Source organism: Amblyomma mixtum, chromosome 6 (genome assembly GCF_055824585.1).
Source record: "Amblyomma mixtum isolate Tamu chromosome 6, ASM5582458v1, whole genome shotgun sequence".
Taxonomy (NCBI): Eukaryota; Metazoa; Arthropoda; class Arachnida; order Ixodida; family Ixodidae; genus Amblyomma; species Amblyomma mixtum.
In genome coordinates, this window is record NC_143017.1 from 121,244,277 (window position 1) to 121,268,579 (window position 24,303).

The window sequence follows — 24,303 nt, forward strand, 5'->3', positions numbered from 1 at the left end:
TGGCCACTGTAGTTGCCAGTCATGGAGAAAGAAAAATGCAGCAGCTGCAGCAGGCCACAGTTACGGCAGGTGGAGCCGCCTATCGAATCCACTGCTCACCATGCTCACTTCTAAATTTGTTTCAATTTCAGTTTCAAGTATCCGCAAACAATTTAGAATGTTAAATTACATCTTAAACAGTGTAGATCACAATTCGCCACGCTTTATGTGATATGTGAACTGAAATGTTGCAGTAGTTCGCATAGAGAAGATTTAGTACTCATGCTAAAAACACTGTTGTTTTCAGGGTTTACCACATACATTGTTAGTATGGTTATTTATGCAATTCTTATAGGTTGCCGTGTGGTCACAGTAACCATTGAAACTACATGCTTCAGAGCGATACGTACTACACGAAAGGTGAGATATCCTTGTCGTATATTCTGCATCGGTGCCCGCAATAACTACAGAGCACGGTACATGAACCGGAAACCGAAAGTGAAAATGAAACTGTGGCTGGCAGCAGTTGACAGCCGTTCCCTTGGTATCTACTTGCTTCTGGTGCATTGCTTGTACCCCAAAAATGCACGCAGTGTTGATTACTTGTTCACCTATTTTAATAGCACGCATGTATCAGTTTCGCTAACATAGAATAGCGAGCGTTGCACGAAGAAAGAAAGATGAAGGCACTACGAGGGCGCGACGCGAGTTTTATCTTTCTCCGCATTGCATGATTGGTCGACTGCCGTCCGATGGTGCATGATGGGTTGCGTGGAGCCCGCTCATGGGACGCGTGCTACCTAACCGTGCAAACTGAGCGCGCACTTCACGAGCAGCACCTGCGAGTGCCGCGAGACATAATTCCACGTTCGCTTTCAGAGCCTAGCCGCCATTCTTCTAGCTCTAGAAAGCCTGGTTTCTCCTGTCTACACCCTCCTACGAGCGGGTGAGTTGTTTCCCATTCATCCACCTCGTTTGTGTTTGCCCTCCGGAGTGCTTTGAAACGTGGCCTTGCCGGGCGGCGCATTCAAAAAGAAAAGAAAACCGCCTAGCTGTCAGCCGGGGCCCCGCTGCCGTGCAGCGCGCGCCCGTGGCTGCCTTTTACCGTCTGATACGTAATTTATTGGACGAGAGCCGTGCAGTACCGTCTCGGCGGGGTTTTTTTTCCGTCGCTGCTGCCGCGGTGAAGTTGTAGAAAGTGCATTTCGCTCATTGTTTCGGTTTGCTCAGAACTGACATTGCAATGGCGAACGCAGCACGTCATGTCTGCCGTTGCGGCGACGAAGCGCGACAAACGAAAGAAGATTAAGCCCAGGCTGTCGTTCGGCTCGTCCAGCGGCGCCGTCAGCAGCCTGCCGTCGTGAGTATGACAGAACGTTCTGGCAGTTTGCCCGTGCGTATAGTTCACTGCACTCGAATTAGTAGGTGCTGTTACTTAGCATGCCGTCATCTGTTTACATCTGCGAGCGTGCATGATGACGAGTGGATTTGGTAATGTTTGAAGTTTTTTCGCTAGCTCGGTTCGCCAAACGACGTACAGTCGTTGAAAAGCTGGGGAAAGATGCGATAGGCTGCTTGTAATTGGGCTCTGCTTTTGTATGCTCGCGTTATCGCTTTCGGAAGCTCCGTTCGATAAATCCGCGAGCTTCCCGTCCCGTAGTTTTGTCGACCCCACCTCCAGTCTCGCTACTTCCTTTGCATATACGCAAGCTAGGTACAGCAGTCTGCACTTTGTTCCTGCAATTCCCTGTTACTGTTCAGTACAAGAAGAATCGTGTCACACCTCAAGAGTCACGTAGTTTACTAGAATGTATACACGATCTTAAGTGCATCCGCTTAAGAGTTTTTCTTTGGCTGGACTGCTCTTGTCACGGCACTGTAGCCAATGTTGCTGGAAGTGTTTTAAAGTTGGAGCTAGTGGCCTGATATTCGGTACTGGTGCGGGGCAGAACCTCACAATGTACGGTGACAGTGTTCAGTGATGATCAGAAGTTACAATAGATGCCATGGGCTCTATGCCATTGCAATGTGGAAACGTGTCGAATAGTTTAACTGAATTTTTTCTTTGGTGTTATAGTTGTCTAATTTTCAATAGCCTTGAACTGCATTCAGTTGGTTTTGGATTGGACAACTTGGTGTAAATGTAGTTGTTTTGTGCTGAGTCTTGCTGCATGGAGGGGGATTATGTTGCGGGAAAATTTTGTGGGTACACAGTTAAGGAATTCAGATTGCTTAATGCCTTTTGCATCTAAATTTATTAGTTAGCGATTACATTTGATCAGTGTAGGCTAAAAGAAAATGCAGGTTATTTGCCATTGTTAATAGCTAGCTAGCTACTCTACATTTTTTGCGAACATGTTAATATGAAACGTTAGTTTCAGTGCGGTCGCTTTTGCTGAAATTATGGGTTCTCTTTTCACCTTGCTTGAGTGTCCATTTTGATGTCAGAGCTAGTAAAAATTTCCTGAATAACTGAAATGCGATTAGCTCATAATTTACACAGAAGACAAGGTTTATTGGTTTATTGGTGTTTAACGTCCCAAAGCGACTAAGGCTATGTGGGACGCCGTAGTGGAGGGCTCCGGAAATTTCGACCACCTGGGGTTCTTTAACGTGCACTGACATCGCACAGTACACGGGCCTCTAGAATTTCTCCTCCAAAGAAATTCTAGCCACCGCGGCCGGGATTGAACCCGCGTCTTTCGGGTCAGCAGCCGAGCACCATAACCACTGAGCCACCGCGGCGGCTCACACAGAAGACAAGTGTGGGATGTTAGTATTTACCAATTTGATTTAAACACTACATATTATTTCTGTTAGGATACGCACATAGTGATGCGGCTGTTTGTAGCTTCAATTTCTGGTAGCTGTGAGAACTCCTTTAGTGATCAAGAGCCCTAAAAACGCTTGTGAAAGGTTGAAGTAGAAGAGACTAACACTTAGTTGCGGGTACTTTCTGGAAAATATCTGATCCCTGAAATGAGTAGAAATGGATAGGGTTTTGATGAGCAGCATGTAATCCTGTTTGTGTAGATGGTTGTGAATAAGTTTTCATTAAAGGGACACTGAGGAGAAATTGAAGTTGGCTTGTATCGACAGAATACCAGCTCCTGATTACAAAAACGCCACTCATACTGACAACAAAGCTCTCGTAACGTAGAAAAGAGCAAGAACCAAAATACAGGTATCGCCGCCACAGGCCAAACTCGCAAGTATAAGCGTGATGACGCCATAGGACAAAACAGTGTTGATAGAACCAATAGTTCTAGTAACACTGGGACACGAGAAGCCACGAATCACTGAGGCGCAGCCAATGCATGTACAAATCTCCTTGACGTTGCCAGATGGCACCACGTACCCAGCAGCTACGCGCGCGCCTGCAGCATCGGGACCAATCAGCGCCTGCTCACCGGCAGTAGGCGGGCTCCCGGTATTCGGCTAAAGGTAACGAGGTTTGCAAGGTACACGGTATGCTAAAGGTGTCTATTTGCGAGAACTTCGTTGACGACTTCGAGAACGGGATCCATCGTAACGCTGGCAAAACGCCGGTGCAAACTTAAACGAAGCGACGGTAGCGACGGCTGCAATAGCAGATAGATGCCTTCAACGTGCGGCCGGCGGTAGCTTTCTTTTCGGCTGCTGCTAGGCCGCACTGCTGGCCTCCAGAAATCACGGAGTCCGCGTTACGTCATGTGCATGTCATGTTTCACGTCACTTAGTCCTGTGTCGTCATAAGAGAATCCCAAGTTTGAATCAGAGCGGCGGGAAAAACTTTTTCAACTTCGAATCCAAATTTCTTAGAAATAAATGCATCTTTCGCTGCCGGCCAAGTGGCAACAAAGCCATGACATGCCGAACTATAGGATTTTGCTTTTAAAAAAATATTAATAGAGCTCTCCTCACTGTCCCTTTAATTCTTAAAAGTTTCTTGAAGTGCAGGATTTAAATTGCAAGAATGTGCACGTGCCTTATCCTCCTTGGCAAAATTTGGTGTGTTGAGACTTGGGGTCTCGAGTGCGAGATCAACAGTTGGTTACTGTATCATGGGTGCACCTGATTTTTTTTTTAATGTTGTGTAATTTTTGACCCTTGTACACTGCAAGCGTTGCATACATTGAGCACTGGTAGTGTGCACTTTGATAGGCTTGCTTGCTTTGATAGTGTGCACATCCCCTTCTTTCCTTAATCAGGTGTGTGGCTTTTCTTTTGCACTGTTTTGAAAGCATCGCCACTTTGCACATAATTTATTTCTTTTGCTCTGGCCAATACTTAGTCCTAATGTTAATTCATGCTAACTGTGTAAAGCTGTTTTAGATGGTCATTCATTGCTTAGCTGCAGTTTGGCTGTGGTATGGTGCTTTGTGCTTGCTTTTTGTTTCGAAATGCTTTTTTTTCCCCTGGCATTGCAGCAACATGCAGGCAAATCTGACAGACCTCTTTGCACTTCTTAAGAGGCAGTAAGTAGTGTGACAGCTCAGTTTTTTCCTTTTCACTTCTTCTTTCAGTTGCATGCAGTTTTGACAAAAGTTGTGTTCTGAAACGGTCACTGAAAACGGTCAGATTTTTGGTCTAAATGAAATCTTATTGGGTCATTTGAGACTTCGTTGATTGTTTGGGAGCTAAAGATGCTCCCATTAATGAAAAGTTTGGTGTTTTCTCTGCGAATGAGCCAGGCTTGCAGCTTTTGTGGTGTCAAATGTTGTGGGTTTGCTTCAATTTCCCACATTTTTTGTTCATCTTCCTTCTGAGAGTAGTGGTTGTGAAAGTTTGTGCCTATGATTAAATATAACACCCATTTTCTGTCTCGTTCAGCAGATGCTCCACTTATTCCCACTGCAGAATATTAATGGCAGCAGCCTGTGGTGGACAGCTGTCGTAGATTTTACTTTTTTTTTTTTTAAATTAGCCACTTTGTTAATCACAGAGGGTATTCCATGAACCTAGGTCAACCCCAGTTTGTTCTCAGTGATCCTTTGAGTTTCACAGCTGTAGTAGTGTAAACACAGAGGTGCTGAAACTGTTGTGTACTGTGCACAGACAATGCTTGTCAAGATCAAAAGTAGTAACCTCATGTAGTTGGCAGTGTATTTAAAGCAGTCCACAAAAGTGCAGTGATCTGCAGTTATCTTGCAAGGCATGATGCAGTTTGTCGGTGTGGTTACTCTTTTAATTGAAAAGTGCACTCTCTCCTGGGTATTCCCTGCTGTCAACATTGTTAGGTGTGGGCAGGGCAGTTTAATTTTTTTTTTTTCTTGCCCATTCTACTGTCAGAATTTTTAGCGAGCTGTGTGGGCAAATCCAGTGGAGTATATGCAAAAATCTGTGACACGTGCATATTCTTTGCCTCTAGTGGTTCTCATCTGAGCATGCCCTCCTTTTGTCACGATAAAACTAGGAACCTTATTTTCAGTGATGCCATTAGTTCTAATGCCTTAAGAAGCTTTGTAGGATGGCAGGAGTTTAAAATACTAGCAGTAATTGCTAAGGGTACCTGAATACCTTGCTCCCATACTGTCATGTATGTGCTTAAAGGGGCCCAGAAACACAATCTTAGTTAACTGTTTTACCTGTTGATTGCATACAGTGAGTTATAAAGGTGCTATTAGCGTTGGTAATACCACATACATTCCGTTTTTTATATCTTAATGTCCTCCCAAAAACAACTTCATGGCTCTGATGGTGTCGCCACACAGTGGCGGGTTTTTAGCAGCGGATATGACATCACCTGGCGCGAGCTTGATGATCGGACAAACAGTAAATATACTGCAAATTGTGTGAATAAATAGACACATTTTGCACCTGTCTGCGTTTTATATTAGATCAACAAAAACAACTTGTTTGTCTTAGATAAAAGCCCTGCAAAGCAAGTAAAATAAAAATACACCACCAGGGACGCTCTGGCATGGAAACAACGCTGCCAGTCTCAGCAAGAACGAGTTACAGAGAGCAGGCAACCATGGAGTACAAACTTCCGCGACGTGCTCTGGCTGGCTGTTTTGATTGGTTGCGCCAGGTGCCGTCATTGGGAGAGCGAAATAGGAGTGGGAAGCCCCGCCAAAATCGAGTTGAGGGCAGCGTTTTGTTTGCTTGTATTTTGAAATTTCTTCACTGAATAACTCCGTTCCTGTGCATCGATTCCTGTAATTCTTTTTAAGTCAGCATCTGTGTGACATAAAGAACCCACCTGAAGTATAGCCGGTATTCCCCCAGGCAGTGTTTCGCAGCCCCTTTAAGGCAGCCATGGTAAATATCATGTAGCTGAGTTTGTTTGCCATTCGCCAAGCGCAGGTGGCATATACCATGAAATACCACTTGAACCAGCTTTTCATTTACCCAAGCTATTGTGAAATTCCTTGTTCAAACTCCTTAATTTATCCAGTGCAAATCTTTCATTTGAAAGAATTTAAGCACCCTGCAACTTTCAGTTCAGTAAACCTTTTTCGAAATCTAACATAATGCATGTGGGTCAGAATGCATCATTTTGGCAGACAGACAACTATTTTTGTCTATGAAACTTTGGAAGTTGCAAATCTGAGAATCTTGGGGGAACTTTACAGCTCCATTCCTGCAGCTGTAAAACGGGATATTTTTAGTTCATTTGATATGAACATGCAGCTGGCTTACATCTTGTGATCTTGAGCAGTAGTGTTGGCTGGTGTGCTTGCCTTATTCTGTCTTGAATAACAGTATAGAAAGTGCCTCTGGCATGACGTGAATGTCAGAATTTGAGCAAAAGAGGAACTAAAGTCTGTTGAAGAAAAATTGTTTGCCCATTGGGCATTTGTACTAGAAGGTCATAAGGCAAAGATGCACTAGTAGAGTTCACAGTGGTGGCAGTTGTGGCTGTAAGTATTGTCAAAATATCGCTGCGTTTTAATATGAATGCTGTGGATGATATTGCATGGGTATTATGAAATGTTTCAGTATTAATAAGCACCCTCCTGAGCAAGAACACTAAATATTAACATCTGTTCTACAAAATGAGTGATTATGGGCCCGCTTCAGCTCATTGAACTTTTAATTTAAATATTGGATCCCTGGGAGTTCAATTGGTATTTCATTCTACTACTGAAAGGAATAATAGTCAGTGACGTTGGCTAATTAGTCAGTATACATAACTACTGACTGCAGTTTCATACCCGTGACATGTCCCTGACTGACAACAGTTTTCTTGATAACTGGCATCCAAGACCAATACACTGTTAAATGTGAAGTAGAGTGCACTGCTTTTTAATGTGAGAGCATTACTTGGCTTATTGTGTGAAAACCCTGCCATAGCCAGGAAGCCGTGGCAGGCACACGTCGTAGAAACTCTGCACGAGAGTGACTTCACCACTATCGATGAATCTCCCCCTCAGAGAGGGGCAAGTCTACTTCAGTGACGGGGACAGGTTTGAGGGCACCCCTCTTCCTCCCTGGTGTCACTATGCAATAAATACCTCCTCACTCTGATAACAAAGCAGATCAGGCTCAAGGTGGGAGCAGCTTGCCCCCTCCTCCGCATGCACTAGGCGAGATGCCACTGTCCCGCCTTAATTGGTGGTACATGTAAACAGTTGGTTTGGCAAGGTAGGCTGGGAAATACAATGCGCCATTGTGGTACTCATCTAAATGTGGCTAGAGATGGTTGCAGCACTCTGAAATCCACCACCCAAGTTGAATAGTTAGCGTTTGTATTATCAGGAAAGGCAGCAAAGCGAGGCCGGAAGCGGCAGTTCACTGTTGACAAGTATGCGACCGTCGCAATGCAGTGAAGAAAGCTGCTGCAGCAAAACATTGTTCACCCCTCAAGCCCTTGACAACAACTTAGCGACACACTCAGCGACAAGCAGCACTCTCTCATCTACACATCATATGAGTTGCTTAGGTGCCCCCATAATTTTTATTCCTCTAGTGTGACCTGTTTTGACAATTTTGCCATTCACTTTGCATGTTTCCATGCCTCTTTTTAACTGATCCTCCCTGCATGTTTGCATGTGCATGCATTTCACTGTCAGCATTTTTATGCATGTTGACGAAGTGAACCTGCACATTTGCGAGGAAAGGTTTTTTCAGAACGGTGTTTGTAGCCATGCTTAAATTGAACTAGTCCTGGTATCTGGTGGAAATCACGTTGAGTAACGCAGAAATTTGGGTGAGTTGGTATGCATTCATTGTAGGGGAACAGTGCAGCAGTGGTGGTAGGACATAGACAAGACAAGCGCTGACGAACAAGTTTTTTTGAAGGACTGAACTCTGTTGTTAGTCGGCGCTTTTCTTGTCTGTCCCGCCAGTGCTGCGCTCTTCGCCTGCAATGAACATCTGCTGGAAAGCCTGCACTTTAATATTGATTTATTGTTTAAAGAAAACTTAGTCACCTTTATTACATGGCTGACAAGTGCAGCTGAAACATGAATCAAACACGCGAAAATAAACTGTCGAATGAATTAGTTCAGCTGATGTAGTGCAAACTTGAGCAGCAGTCAAGTAAATTGTGATAGCTCGCTAATATCTTGTCTCTTGATACAGGAAGCTTAAACATTGTGTGTACTATTATATTTCTGATTAAAATGTTTTTGGATGGTTGTGGATATTCCTTAAAGGGACAGTAAAGGGAAATTTAAAGGTTATAGGGATTGGAGCATTGCAACGGCCTCATTTTGAGGTCAAAGCATGGACCCGGGCTTGTGGCTCAAAGCCTGAGCCCGGCCCAGGTTCATGGCTTGAAGCCTGGGCCTGCTACGTTATCTCAATGGAGCCCGGGCCAGGCCCTCCAAACTCTGCATGAGGCCCGACCAGAGCCCGTTCCTGTAGGAGCTGGAGAGGTAAACTGCTCATTGTGTACAAGTAAACTCCTACTACACAAGTAAAGAAGTAGCCGGCGAAGGCATTCAGGTCACAGTAATGCTTAAAGAAATCTGTTCAGTAAAAACAGGGAGAGCCCGCAATGAAATATCTTGAAACAGACTGCTTCGTGCTGAGCAATTGAACGAAGGTCCTTCTTCAGGAGTCCTCAGAAAGCTGCAAATTTCCTGTGGCCCCAGATTGCAATAATTGCCATTGAGGAAAAGAAAGGCACTAGGGGCAGTAACTGGGGAGGACACTTGGGCAGCGCTGTGAAGGAAGGGTTGGTGTTGAAAGGAGGGGGGGTCTCTGTAGAGGGGGGCTGCAGATAAGTTTAGATCACCTGGGGTTCTTAACCCTTAATCTGCCACTCCCGAGATAACTCGGGCTACCACATATGCACACCCCCTGCCTATCCCGAGTTAACTCGTTTTGGCTTTTTAACTCACCCCCTGCCGCTCCCAATAATACTCGTGTAAAAAAAACTATGCAAACATGTGGCACCATCTATGGAGAGACTCGAAAAATTCATAGATCTTGTAGGGTAAATTTTAAACAAAAGATGGCGCGCATGTTTCCACATGCGAGTGACTTCGTTTTGGTCTACGCACAGCAGCCATGAGGTTCTGTGCCACACTCGTCCACGCTTTGACGGACGAAGAAATTCAAAATTGCTTGTGAATTCGGAGTTCAATGATAATGAGAACGAGGTAGGCGCCCACCTAAGTGCCTTGTCGAGTGATGACAGTGATGAAGTCCCCCTGGCACCGAAAAATCCGCGTAAGAGGAGGAAATTCGACAGGCCAGATTGGTGCTGGAAGATTTGATTCATTACAACTAATATCTATAAGATTATCCTGAATAAACATGTCTACATGTCCTGCAGAGCATTTTAGTGCGTTACTAGCAAAAAATTTCCAGGAAACTAACATGCAAAAAAAACCCGGCAGGGTGTGTGCAGATGTGAGTAAAAAAACCTGGCAGTGAAAGGGTTAAACCTGCGTTTACATTATACTGCATGTAGTATGTTTAGCACTTAGCCTCCAGCTAAATGAGTCCGTTGCAGCTGGTTTTCGGATCTCACACAGCAGCTGAATGGTGCAGCTTAGTCACCTCGATGGGTACATTTATTTATACTATCATGCATTTCCCCCCTTTGTGGAGAGAGATGCTTTACACGTGTGGTACCCATCCCTCCACTTCGCCATGTGTATTTTTTGCCAGTTGCTATTGTTTCACTCCTTTCTCATGTAACATCCGAGGAGCAAGCATAGCCAGATAGGTCAAATGTAGCTGTCAGAGTACTGCTGTGGCATGAGGCATCTGCGTGTCAAAAGCATCAGATCTTGAATGGTTGGGAGGTCAAGCAGCTTTCTTTGAACTTGCAGTTTTGTGCTTTTCTGCTGCTTGGCAGGGCGTCGTCATATGCAGCCAGCCATGGTGCTGCAAGCTCTCGGGAGCATCCCTCGCTTTGTAATGTAATAAGAATGAGCGAGCGTTTCTTTTTATCCAGAGTTTCATTGTTGCATGCGGCAGCGGGTACTCATTTGACGAGAATAGTAGTACACAGTGTGGATCACAACGTAGGCATTTCCTGCTACCTTTAGCCTTGCCATATGGGGCATCTCCGAATGTAGGAGATTCTGAATTCCCTGCGTTGTAACAGGGAGTAAATAAGGGAGGAAGTCTGACTTAGTTTTTTATTTTATCCATTTAGATCAGTAGTTTGCTACACCTCAGTTTCCCTCTGTCCTTTTAAGTCAACTAGTGGTTATTTATTGTAGTACATAAAGTATGAATACGTTATTGTACATGCAAATGCCTCATAATCATCATAGAGAATGTTGGTGTTAGGCTTTGGTCAGTCGCTTGTTCACAAGTGTAAGCTTGATTTAATGGCAGCACATGCTTGTTGGTAATTCATAAAGCAGAGGTAGTGAAAAACAGATCAGAGCAATAAAGGCACTGTATGCTATGAGCACTGCTTTAAATCCTTTGCTCTCTTTACCTTTATTTTCTTCTTACCTTTGCATCTGTTCTACAGGCAGCAAGCTCACGTGGATGAGCCGCACTACGATGCCAATGGCAACACCACAGGGTGGTCTGCTCACAAGAACGCTCGGTGAGTGGTTGTTCCCCTGTGTGTGCAGTGAGCATGGGCTTTTCAGGCTGGAATGTGTCTCATTGTGGCAGTTATAGTAGCTGTTTGCATGCTTAGGTGGGCATTAATGAGCTTTACAAGGCACTTTGATTCTAAGCACCTCCTCTACCTGCTTCTTCAAACTGAGCTTTCATTAAATGCTTAATCTCTTTTCATAAACTAGGTTATTACGATGTGTAGGTGTGCAGAGTCATGAGGTGCTCACGTTAACGCAGTAATATAAAGAATGTTGGCTTTGGTTCGGCCTGTAAAGGATGAAGGTGGAAGAAAATGAGCAGAGCTTGCATGATGTGTGGAACTGGCTGTTGGCTGTTGCAGGAAGGATGACCTTCTGATGTATCCAGAATCTGGACCGGGCGCCTACAGTGCCCGGTCTTCACCGGACAGCGCCCAGCTTTCAGATGGGTGAGCCCCTTGCTTTGTGTGCCTGCAGGTTCAAGTGCAGTTGATGTGAACTGCACTGCCGTCATTATATTTTATTTTCAACTCGAGATGAATGTACATAGAATTCAGATGTATATAAAATGCACATGGTAGGTGTGTTTCTATGAGGTGTTGTTTAAATGGACACTGTATTGTTCAGAATGTCTGGTTTGGTTCTACACCTACCAGTGATTGAATTTAATACTGTGAGGCTTGTTGTGATAGTGTCTACTAGGTTGTTGGGAAAGTAAGAGAGGGATAAAACCACAGGAATAGCTCATTTGCGCAGGTTGACTGAGGTTTTAATGATTTGGATTATGTGAATTGCAGGAAGTTGGCGAGGATGACAGTGGTTCTATTTGGCGAGAATGTTTTCCCCTTGCCTGTTTTTTTTTCTTAATCTTATTAGTGCTGTATCCTTTCCTGTACTTAGTAGGTTTTTGCGTAGGTTTTTGACATATCTGCAGTCCCAGCCACACTTCAGTAGTGTATGAGCAGTGCGTACAAAAGAAAGCATTGTGCTGAGTTTGAGGCTTTATACTCTTGTTCATCTGGCTGATTCAGGAGACAGTTGATTAGGATTTGGCTATAGAGAAGTTTTGGTCTCTAAGAATTGGTTGTTTGCTGTTTATAGCCACACATTGTCGCTTTTCAGCTACATGCTAGCAGGGCTGTGGTTTATTTGAAAGCAGTGGATGCTTCGTAGTGCATAGGAGACAGAGCTTGGTGTATATGTATAGGGTGTTCCATTTAAGATGTTCTGCAATTCTAAAAAGGTTTTTTGCATGTTTTTGAATTAATATGGATATTACTTACAGTGGGCTACACTCCTCTCAGTAAATAAGGAGACGGAGTAATAGTTAAGTAGTTAACTGCTCAGTAATAATTAGCCAGCTCACTAGTTAGCACATCCTCGCTGTGTTATGTTGGGCTACCCTGCTGACAATATGCTATCCCAAAAAAGGCGCTTTTTTTAACTCAAAAGGCATGTTTAAAAAAATGCAGAATATCTTAGGTGAAACACTGTATAGTAGCTTGTTACTGTACCTGGCACGGTATCTCAGTAGTTAAGGCACTCATCTACTGAGCCGGTGTACCCGGGTTCAAACCCAACCGTGGCGGCTGTGTTTTGATGGAGGTAAAATGCAGTGCGATGCCAGCTCATGTTAAATATCCCCAGGTGGTTGGAATTATCCCCCAGACCTCCACTGCAGCACCTTTCTTCCTTTCTTATTTCACTCCCTCCTTGATCCCTTCCTTTACCAGGCTGTTTGGGTGTCCAGGGAGATATGTGATACCTTTACTGTCATTTCCTTTCCTCAAAATCAATTTTCACAGCACTTAATGTCTGTACATGCTGAGGGGACTTTATTATTTCTGCAGCGTCCACCCTGTCAATATTGAAAAATGTGCTGTTCAGAAAAGCACTGGTGTATTCAAAGATAACTCGCATGTAATATCATGAGCACCACGGCGGAGAGTCGAGCATGGCTTCTACAGTGTAAGTCTGAGCAGGTGGCAATAAACAGTTCAGAAAAATGGTGCAGGTTTTTGCAGTCTTGCTGGTCTCTGACACAGTAGGTGCTGTGACATTAATTCAACTCATTCGTTTCTGAAATGCATAAAGCCATGCAAGTGTTGTGCACAGTGCTTACTGTTTTTGTGCAGTGTGGATGGTGTACCTGTAGATGACGAGGCAGATTTCCAGGCTCTAACTGATGCGGATGTGGCCGACATCGTCAGGTAAGTTCCCCTCCATCAGCTTGCTGAGCATCCTTTCACTGTGGCTAACAGTAGCGTCAGCGGGAAGATCGGGCGTTTTTCTATTACTTCTCTCGACTACACTATGAATATCACCGTGCATTTTGCTGCTATTGCATTGCACTTATTGCGTAAAAAAAATCCACTACCTTGGTGAGAAGAGTGGGAATCAGATACCTGTTCAATTTCTGTGTCCCCTCTGTGTCTGCCCAGTTATTGCTGTCACAGAAAATTGACTGTGCCATTTCCTCACATCCCTATTCTGAATTGTCTTAGTTATTTTATAGCAGACGTGCATGCTGCCACTGCTACCAGCCACGAAACTAAGTACTTAGCTGCAACAAAGGTCACATTGTGATGTATTGTGTTGATGTAGATAGGTCTTGCAGACTGCTTATTGATGGCCCATTTATTGTTTTCACAGGCCAGATTTTGACATCAGAAATAGGTAATGACAAACTGATGGCAGCTATTGCAGTTTATCACGATTTTAAAAGATCAGCATGATCAATATTTTGAGGTACTGAAGTTTCAATGAACAAGGGTTCACTCTACAGTATACGAGTGGAGATTAAGTGCAGACTGGTCATGCAAAGCTTCGTGCTGCTGCTGCAGGCAGCTGCAGGAATTCCTGCAGGAGAATGGGCCGTCCCAGGAGGACGACCTTCTGAAGGTGCTGAGCCCCCAGCAGGCACAGCAGGTCCTCTCCGAGTACAGCACCCTGGCCAACTTTGTAGACCGGCATCCGGGCTTCCGACAGCTGCACGAGGAACTCCACTCATTCCTTTACTACCAGGACCCGGCGGACGACGACGACGACGACGACTGCGACTACTACTCCACCCCCACTGTTGCCCCAGGGGGCGCTCACAACGGGCTGCCATCATCAGCTGGCTGCAAGGTGTGTGTGCATGTGCGTGCTGATGGTGGATAGACACCTTGTCCTTTGAGGGGGTAGGATATGTTTTCTTTGGGCTGACAGAAGCTGTCAGTTATTCTGCTGGGTGAACAATGTTACCAATGCTGCACAGCATGTTGCAACCTGGAACTCCGTTGTTCTTTTGCAGGCCGTAAAGAATTTGTCCATTTGGGCCTGAGCTATTTGGGCATGTGGGCAGAGCAGTGGGCTAACATCCAAGTATGCGTGATTGTGATTCAAATTGTGCCTAAATGGAAAGGGGTCCACTCATGGCCAGTGTGGGTGGTACAGCTGCTGGTCATTTCTATGTCGCACAGCTTGCCATTACAGTGGTAGTGGCTTTCCTTCAGAGTCTACAGCCTCAGCGGGTGCTAGAATGTAATGATAAGGAAGTCGTTCACCTAGTGGGTGATCAGAATGGTTGGAATGTCTTAGATTAGGGTCGAGCGATATTCACACGGGGTACCTCAGCGCTGAGGGATGCACAGGGTTCCCGGCGGCGCTCCCTCATGCCACATACACTGGCAGCTAGGATCCAAGGAGGACATATTGTTGCCATACGAAGCCCTGGCCAAAAGGGACACCACTACGGGCACCCCGCAGAGCATTGGCTGTGACCTTGCCAGACACAAAATGCTGCTCAGCCCATGCCGGTAACAAAAACTGGAGGGTACACACTCAAGCTCTGCCTGTGGTTATGATGCGATAGCATTAATGCGTAAATGCCTGTATATGCAGAATTGTTCCTTCTTTCAAAGTTCATAGATCACTGTGGACTTTAATTACATCAGTGTAGAGTTTTAGTTAATTGGGAAGGGGCATCATAGCCTCAATTGTAGTGGCTTCAGCTCCTTTTTCTTTTTCCAAGCATCCTCTTTTCACTGGTGCGCAGAAGGTTGGCAGCGGCCAGGAGCCGGAGGAGTCCATAGCGGCGGGTGATGGCGGACCTCGTGGTGCGCGTGCCAGCTCGTGCAGCAGCACCTCGTACGAGTCGGCTGTGGAGGATGAGGTCGAGGAGAAGGGCAAGGTGGTGGTCAGTTACAAGGACGGCTCCAGCCAGACACCATCTCGGCCTCGCTGCCTGTCGCGAGCCCTGCAGGCCGTGCAGCTGACGCGTGATACTGAGGCCCAGACCGAGGGTTGGGACCCTGCCCAGGTAAAAATTCTGCAGTGTGGTTTTTCTGGAGCCTAGATGGTAATGGGCTGTTCAAATATGAATCGAGTGTGTGATATTCGGCTCGTATTCGTATTCAAGAAATTTGTATTCATGAACTTCCAAATATTTGAAAAATTCCCGAATACTCGTCAGTTATCGTATGCCACGGCGACTATCATAAATTTGACCATGGCAGAACCGCAGTATCTGGGCTAATTGAGATGATCAAGTTTGAAGTTCTATAAAAACAATCCAGTGGTCCTGTAGCCTTCCTTGTCGTTTGTCACGTGGACCGATCGCATTTGGATGCTGCAGGCTTGACTTTGTGTGACAATTCCGCTAGTGGGTTTTCCCACACATCACACGTTCTGCAAACAAGATGGCCGATAACCCGATTTGAACAGTGTTGGTGCAAAAGCGTACTGCCTTTTTAAAAAATCCTTCCATAATATGTTACACACTCGGTGCCTGCGCTCATGGCATTTAGGGTGTGAGTATCTCTTCCCACTTCGCGCCCTCCTCCCCTTTGCCGGCCTTCCTCCTCGGAGTGAAGACCCTGTTTAAACCCTGCCAATGAACGCTTTGCCTAGACGAAGACGAGTCCTCTTGTCAAAATGTTCGCTAGCGCCCTGAGGCTTTTTCCCCTCCCTCATTTGTTTCATGAAGGTTTGTGGTGCTCGGCAATGCAAAGTATAGTTGTTTTAATTGGTGGCATTCTTCAGTTGTGCAGATCGAGCTGTCAGAAGTGCGGTTATGCCTCCTTCAAATGAGTCATTTGAAGCTGCCCTTTCCAGAGCGGTGACTGTTTTCTTATGCCATCGTTTCCTTTTGCTTCACTCCACAGTTTGCAGAGCTGGAGCTGATGCTGAAGAAGCGAAACAACGAAATCTCTGAACTCCAAGAGAGGCTGGCGTCTCTGCAGGAAGATCATGCGTGAGTTTCTATTGAGTGGGATTTCGAGTGGAGTTTCTATTGCCCACTGCAGAGTGTCATTGGTAGTGGCAATGTACTGTTCTGTCACTCTTTGAAAGCTCATTTTATCACCTCTGCTTGAATTTAGTGCTATGGTTTGTTTTTCTCTGCTGAAAGTTGTGGTTTGATGTCAGCAGCTTTGGTAGCTTGCTATATGGCGTCCCTCAAGGATCAATCTTAGGACCCCTCTTATTTCTTGTATACATAAATGATATAACGTCAATACCAAACTCCCCTGAAATAATAATGTATGCTGACGACACAAATATCTTCTTCACTGGCACCACAAAAGAGGGCATAGAATTATCAGCTAACAGTTACCTCCTGCATCTTTCCAGATGGCTTAAAAGCAACCGGCTGAGTTTAAACACATGCAAAACCAAATACATAATTTTTAAGCCAGCAAATAAAAGAGACCCCTACTGTGTTCATCTGAAATTTGAGGACACGATACTGGAAGAAGTCACAGAGCAAAAGTTCTTGGGCGTATGGTTTACAGAGGACCTTACATGGAATACTCACGTTAACAAATTAAAAAGTGAGCTATCTCGAGTTACTGGTTGCATGTATAAAATACAAAATATACTACCCACCTGGTTGAAGCAAGCATTATACCATTCACTTTTTTATTCAAAACTCAGTTACGGCATTCTAGTATGGGGAACTACGACAGCTTCAAACTACAACAAACTAATCATGATACAAAAGAAAATATTGAGAATGTGTGAAAACTATATTGGTGACAAACGAGGACTCCGAACAAAACCGCTCTTCATTAAACACAGCATGCTTAAAGCAGATCAAGTGTATTATTTCAAACTACTTCAGTGGATTTATAAAAATAGGCTGCACACAATACCCGTAGACAGTTGCACTTCATACCCAATACGTAGACCACACCATCTCAAGCCCGCCACAAGAACTAATTACGGAAGGCAAACATTGAATTATCAAACAATTAACATATTAAACAGTGATCACTTTAATGTACAATACACACAATCCTTCCACAACTTCAAAAAGAACTGTAAGAAGCTATTAGTGGGCAGTGACATTGCATTCTCTTTTTGTTAACTTCCGCTCATCCCTGATAACACATGTAACCTCAGCTATGTTGCATTATGTTATGTTATTTCTATTATTTATGTTATATTATGTTATGTTATTTCTCTGTTCGGTTGTACAATATATTTGCCATTGTTTCAGCATGTACCCTACACATCAGTCTAAACCTTGTTTTTTTTTCTGAAATGCTTGTGTGTACTGATCTATTTACTGCAAATGCGATTTATTTTTCGGACCAATGAATTGTGGTTTTTCTTTTCTTTGATTGGCTTCTGATGCAAGCGAATTTTGTTATTACATAATACGTATTGCATGCCTTTTCTTCCTCTTTAAAATATACTATGTTCAAGAAAAACTAATGCTGTAAAGACATGTGATCTAAATAACTGATTTTTTTTTTTTTTTTGCTTTCTGTTGTGTGCTAAAAATGTTTAGCAAATATGTGTGTAAATGACACGTTATGCTGCCTTGAACTGTGGGGGCGCAGAGGCTCTGTCAGGCATTTTGCCTTTACCTCTGCCCCCTACACGGAGAGAATCCGTGACACAATAAAGAAAAAAAAAAAAAGTAAGTTGTATGAAATGCCACTTGACTCTTCCCTTACAGTGTACAATGAGTATGCGAACGATGATGTTGCGAACCTTCCACGTTGCTTACGACAACGCTGCATGTCTAGCTTGTAGTCAGAGAACCGAAATTCAGTTTAGACGTAGTTTTCTTTTTCCCAGCCAGGCAGCATTTTTTTTTGGTACCGCAGTACTGTGCTTGTTACTCGCTTACGACTTCGCTGCTTGATATGGAGCCTTCCGCGCTGCTTATGGGAAAGCCGCATCATCTGGCTTGTAATTAGACGAATAAAATTTAGCCTTTGATATAGCGCTTTTTTTTTTTTTCAGCAAGGTGGCATGTTTTTAGCATGCTCAGAACACTTTGTAGTCAGTCGCTTGGCAGCCTCTACATGCATGATGCGCGCTCTAAAACATCTCAAATCTCTGGACTCCGCTTTGTCCGCTATTGAGTTTATCGGTGATCCGAATTCTGAAACTTCCGATCCGAAACTTCGAATTAACAAGATTTCAGTGTGTGTGTGTGTGTGCGTGCGTGCTTGCATGCCATGTTTACTTGCGCAATCTTCGCACATTTTTCCCCTAAAATTAAGGCTTCAAAAAGATGGTTCGGGAACACATCCGAAGAAATTCACATAAGTTGACCCTGCAACTTGCACCCCTCACTGGCCAAAAGAAAGTTTATTCCAAATATAAATCGATGCTAAATCCCCCCCCCCTTCCCACCCGCAGGCGCACACGACAATGTGCAACTGCCCCAGTCTTACAAAGCCTGCCCGTGTGCAGGGAGCTCGAAATATATGGGTAAATGTTTTATAAATCCGGGCAGTAAATCAGGGGTGCGCTAATTACGCACATGTTGAAATTATGAGAGCAAATACAGTATGTAAAGCCAACTGCGGCAGCAGGATGAAGCTTCCCGATGTCTGGAAGTGTTGGGCAGTCATGGGACACTAGTAGTTTTGCTTTGTTGAGTGCTGGTGTTCTCACTTGCAGCCGCGAGATGCAGCAGCTTCATCTCAAGATTGAGAAGCTGCAAAACACCCCAGTAGTAGCACCACCATCACCGTCACAACCACTACAGAATGAGGTTGGTCTGTTTCTATTTTCTCCGAACGCCTCTGTTCTTGTCATCTTTGGATTGGGCAGTGTGCTTGTTAGCTGAGTTGTCAGGCTTCGTATAGGTATTTGCTGACTCTCGTGCTTGCTTTTTAAATATTAGGTACAATAAGACTTTGCATATAGTGAACAGCAGAAAAGCGTATGTAGCATGAAGCTGGAGAAGCTTAACCTGTGTGGAACAAGTTATTGCTGTGCCCTTTTGCTGAGAAAAAGCTTCTGCAAAAGGATGCCAGTAAAGCCAGTTTGTTACACTACCAGAACTTGTCTCTCAAGTCTTAAGCAACTCTTAATTGTGTTGGGGCACTGCACAGGCTTAGGCCTGTTTGGGAAGTTTGCTGTTTCACCAGGCACGGGCTGGGTTTGGGCCTGTACACGGAGGGCTTGTGTCCGGCTTTCAATTTCGCTCTTTGCTGAGATGAGGCGAGTGCACAATGGCTGCACCGTCTCTCATAGCCTTAGTTGCTTTGGGACGTTAAACCCCATAAACCAAACCAAACCGTACCTTCATTTCCCCTCGCTTGTGGAAAGAGGCGCAAACATTTTCAACAAGTCGATTTGGCTTGGGTTATGAGATTTTTAGTTTTTTTTACGTCACTGGTGCCGTTCATTTTCGCAGGCGGACCAGGAGGTGAACAACCACCACGTTGTGGATGAGGAGGAGGAGGAGGGAGGGAATGATCAAGCCGAGAGGCCCAGGGGAACTGTTGCTACGACCAGGGAGGCGGAAGACATTGGAAATGGGGATGTAGGGCAGTGCCAGCCACCACAGGCACGGCCATCGCCCCCCCCGCCGCTGCTGCGTCAGAAATCTCCGCCAGTTCGTGCTGAACCCGAGGATGTGAAGCTGCATGCATTGACCATCGAGCCGAGGCCGCGGCCAGTGGCCCCTTTGGCTGACCGCAAGGCCAAGAGGCCAGGTGGGCATTCACTTCTGCCATCTTATTGGCAGTGTGCTTTTCGAGCAAAGATGGCCGGCACCATGGGTTTGGCTGGCTTCATGCGGTCTCATTTATTCTCAAAATTATGTATGGGTATAAAGAGGCACCACTGTCTATGCAAGTTTTCTGAAAGTGCACTTCATCTGTAAAGTGGATGCTAGGTGAACCGAAGTGTGGCCTTGTGGTAGAGCACCCGCCTCGCATTCAGGAGGTGCTGGGTTCGATCCCCAGTGCCGCCGGGTACCCACCGGTTTCTTAAATGGGTACAAGATTTCCCCTGGCCTGGTGCTCAGCTCTTCTAGGGTGAGATACTTGGGAAAAGGGTCTTAGACCACAGTTGCCTTGACGGATGAGAGATAAGTTCCCCCGTCAAGCAACCCTAAATCCGCCTCGTGCTGTAGAAGCGCACCTTGTGGCCCCTTTTTTTTATTTTTCTCGCAAGTCAGACAGCCGGAAAAACCGGAATGTCTAGTCAGCTGTGATACTCTGAAGTTTTCTTTTCGGAACGAAGGATCGCTTACAGTAGTTTGAACCTGTACGTCTTGAGACACGCTGGTTAGAGCGTGCGATTTTTGAGTCGAACTCTTCACTTTGCAGTGAAACACGAACCACCTTTGCAGGCTGAGTGCTCAAAACTAGGTTGCCCCCGAAAGGGCGCAGCGAGGTTTGCGGTGCCTCCTCCAAGCGCACACCCCTGAAGAAGCCGGGCACCGGGCCGGGGGTGGCTTGTATCCATTTTTACCAGTGGGTGTCCAGCGGTTGGTTTCGAACCAACAACCTCCCGCAGCCGAAGCAGACGCCCAAACCACTAGGCATTTCATGTTTGGATTGGCTAGTCTTCTGTTGCCCTTTCCTTGTGTTCGGTGTTTGGCACTGGTTTTGGTTGCCCCGAAGCACTAGTTTAGCCAGTGTGCAGTTCTGTTGGTACAGATTCCCACGTACTAGTTGCAATTCACACTCTCAGGGTGCATGTCAAAGTATTTCCAAATTGTTTGCGTTCATAGCAGCAGCCATGAGTGGACTGCCATTGTGTTCTGCAGCATGTAACAAGATATTATTCTTGTGCTGTCGATGGTTGTGGTAGAATGTCTTGGTAGGCCATGCATCTTAAGGGCCTGCCATCAGTTGTGGCCCTCAAGAAGGATTTCTTAAGAAGTGACGTCAGGCATATTTGAATTATGTGCAAAAGGTGTCAGTATAAGCTTGTGTGGCATTACGCGAGGCCAGCACGTGGACCTTAACCCTTTCAGGCGCCATTTTTTGTTTTGACTAAAATCGATTGATTATATTTTCACCTGAGTAGTATAGTCAGGCCTCAAGAAAGGGAATTTGTTAGTTTTCGAACGTGAAAGACCAGTAGGTAAGTTTATACAACGATGTGGAGAATTCCGTACAAAGTGTCAGATTTGTTAGAAATAATAACATCGAAATGTTCTCGTGTGTCTGGTAAACACCCTAGGGACCGCGCAATCGCTTTGTGTTTCGAAGATTCACATTACGCTCGAAACTGAGCAAAAACAATTGATGTTTTCACTCCCGGCAAAACCTGTCTGCACAAAAACGGCCGAAAAAGTGCTGCCTAGCTCACTCTTATGTGAAATATTTTTTACTGCACTCGCTACATGGTACAAAAAAAGCAACTTATTTGTAACAAGAAGGGTGCTCAATTTGACTGAAATAATGAAGTAACTGTTCCGTGCTCGCTCCAGTTTCTCAGAAAAAGCTGTAAATTTGCCGCTTACACAATTGTGTACAAAGTGCCTGAAAGGGTTAAAGCAACCACAAGGAATCGCTGGACCAAGATTGCAGCTACCCCCTTCTGGTAAGTGCCCACAGACTGTGACGTTCTTGTTCATCCTCTGTGTTGTGAACGGAAGTTTGTTTGCTAGGTGTTTTTCACTTCAGATTTTTAGGTTTAAGTCTGTGGATTACCTTTGCAAGGGTTGGTCAGTGATCAGCACCTGTGGAATTTCATGTAACGGGCCTGTTTGTACTTACATTAGATTGCACGGTTGGAGTGACCCGAGCTGGCTTTCATGGCGCATATATGTTGCAGCAGAGCGGCCAATGGTGCCAGAGTTCTATGACCTACATTGGCGCATGGAGCAGGCTGCTGCTCCATGCTCCGACGTGGAATCCATGTATTCCAGCCGTGGAGGCTCCCCGACTAAGAGCAAGGTAGGCACTGGTGACCAAACACGGTAACCTAATGCTTGTGACCTAATGAGCATTGATAGAACGGTTTGTTTCGTTCATTTGGAATGTGCTTAACAGAATCCATTTTTTCTACCTACTGAATAAACAGTTCAAAAAGCATGTCCTAGAGTGTACACTATAATTTTGTATGATGCTTCCTGTTGGATTGTGGGGCAGAAGTTAAAGAGACCTGTGCCTAGGTAGACAGCGTTTGGCTGCTGCCCAATTTGATGCCCTCGGCACCTGCAAGTGCTCCTCTGGTGAAGAGTTTGGAAAGTGTGCCCCCTTATTTGGGCAGCGCAGTGATTCCACTGTTGCACCAAACTGCGCCACGCCACATAACCTGCACATCCTGATAAAAATGGGAAAAATTGCACCAAACTGCTCCAAATCACGTGAAATGGAGGAAGCCCACTTGTAACGAACGTAACTCACTCAGCATTCTTTTTTTGAAGGTCTTTGGAATTTTTTGGTGTCCTCAGATTTTGATTTCGCGGTGCCCTATGATTGGTCCACTGGTGTTGATGTGGTGTTGATGCGTCACTACCCTCTCAATCTCAATCATAGACCCTCGTACCACTATACTGGCGCAGTGGTTAGGCAGTGTGCCAGTGCAGCTGGGCAGGTTGTGTGATGTGTCACATGGCTTCTCTTGACGATTTGCATAATGTCATCGCAAAGAAGCCGGAAATTTTTTGTGAGGCAACCTAAATGCTCTCTCATTTAACATGAGCCCTGCGGACTCTGGAAATTGGGGTGTAGGGTATAGTCTGGAAATTGGGGTACTTCATCAACAACCTGCACATGTATAGTAGTCCTCTTTCCATAAAGCTATCAGTGAAACAGAATTATGCACCTGAGTTACAACTGACTGTGGACACAGTTATATATCGATCTGAATTTCTGTGTGTACTTCTGAATGCTCAAGCCATTGGCATAGTAAAATTATAAGTGTGTAAGTGTGAGCTAAACTGTCTTCATTGTATTTAAGTTCATTTTGAGCAAGCCTAAGAGTTTGTTCTACCACATCATCGTTTATCCTTTCTTTTTGTAGACTGAGCAGCAGATAACGAAAATAGTACAGATGGTGAAGAAGCAGCAGCCCAACTATTCAGAGTGAGTTTTCTGCTTTTGTTCACTCTAGTTTTCTCTACCGGTGCCGTAAAAGGGTTGAAATGGTTTATTGAATCAAATTGCATTTGCGACTGTTAGTGACTGCTAGCTGTTGCCATTGGCAAAGCACTCTTCAGGTTATGACTAACACTTGTGCCCTCCCCTTGTGCCATGCGCCTTGTGCCATGCGAAGGAACTAGGCAATATTGGCATATTGTTTTCAGTGAAGTGTGAACGAAGCTGTAAAACATGACAGAAGGCATGATAGATTTCAAGCGGTTGAAAATAGTTAAGGGCGGTTTTTGGCCTTCATCGTTTGATCAAGATACTAAATTAGGGGTACAAAATCTGCTCTCGTTTGGCTGGCAGATGCATTCATGAATAGTGGTCAGACATTCCAATCCGCCTTTTTCACAAGGCCGCTCTGCGCATGCCCCTTCTCCTCCAGCTCCACTGGTTGAAAACCACCTGCTCCTACCGCATATACGTAGTTGATGTTAGTGACAGGTGCACGTAACAGACGGTGGCAGCTGTCAAGCACAGACACTTGCCACTTGGCAGGTGCAGCTGGCCCCTCGTGAAAACAGATTGCACCTGTCTCCCACGTACGCTTGTTTTCAGTTATTAGCAGGTGAATTCCCCACTCCCTAGAGGATACTACCGTATTTACTCCAATCTAACGCGCCCTCGATTGTAGTGCCCCCCCCTTCCCCCCGCCCAAAAAGCTTGATTGTAATGCACACCCGTTTTCCGTGACAAAAAAAAAAGTACCGCGCACCTCACGCTTTCATACAGTACCGTATTTACTCGCATAATGATCGCACTCTCGTAATGATCGCACCCCCAACTTGCCGCAGCAATTTGTCGACGATGTCGAGTCTAGCCGACAATGATCGTACTTGCTATCTGTCTGACAGATGGCACGTGCAGATTACCATCTTGCTTTGTCAGCATTGCAGCGGCAGCCGCCTGTTGGTTGATCTGCGGTCACACGGGCAATCTAGATGCGATTATGCTTAACTGTGGGTACCAAACTTAACTGCGGTTATCTCGAACCACGGTTCGCCATTGTCTCAAGTCTCTCCACCGTTCTGTGTTGCGGTGCAACG

The 24,303-nt window shown here is 45.2% G+C and overlaps 1 protein-coding gene across 7 annotated transcripts in view; it reads left to right on the top strand.

Moving 5' to 3' along the window:
- The first annotated feature begins 334 nt into the window (after nt 1-334).
- The window catches only part of LOC149340219 (uncharacterized), a 30,934-nt gene continuing 6,965 nt past the window's right edge, over nt 335-24,303 (top strand). Inside the window, exons 1-14 of one of the 7 annotated variants that reach the window (XM_089548992.1) lie at nt 335-399; nt 859-925; nt 1,236-1,339; nt 4,389-4,436; nt 10,847-10,924; nt 11,282-11,368; nt 13,055-13,129; nt 13,763-14,048; nt 14,959-15,222; nt 16,067-16,155; nt 18,822-18,915; nt 19,564-19,864; nt 21,942-22,063; nt 23,136-23,197. In XM_089548992.1, the coding sequence (XP_089405118.1) occupies nt 1,242-1,339; nt 4,389-4,436; nt 10,847-10,924; nt 11,282-11,368; nt 13,055-13,129; nt 13,763-14,048; nt 14,959-15,222; nt 16,067-16,155; nt 18,822-18,915; nt 19,564-19,864; nt 21,942-22,063; nt 23,136-23,197 (1,604 nt within the window). In that variant the 5' untranslated portion in view covers nt 335-399; nt 859-925; nt 1,236-1,241. Of the gene's footprint in view, nt 400-785; nt 926-1,235; nt 1,340-3,323; nt 8,784-10,846; nt 10,925-11,281; nt 11,369-13,054; nt 13,130-13,762; nt 14,049-14,958; nt 15,223-16,066; nt 16,156-18,821; nt 18,916-19,563; nt 19,865-21,941; nt 22,064-23,135; nt 23,198-24,303 lie in introns of those variants that run through there. The other 6 variants (XM_089548991.1, XM_089548993.1, XM_089548994.1 and 3 more) reach the window with 6 other exon arrangements.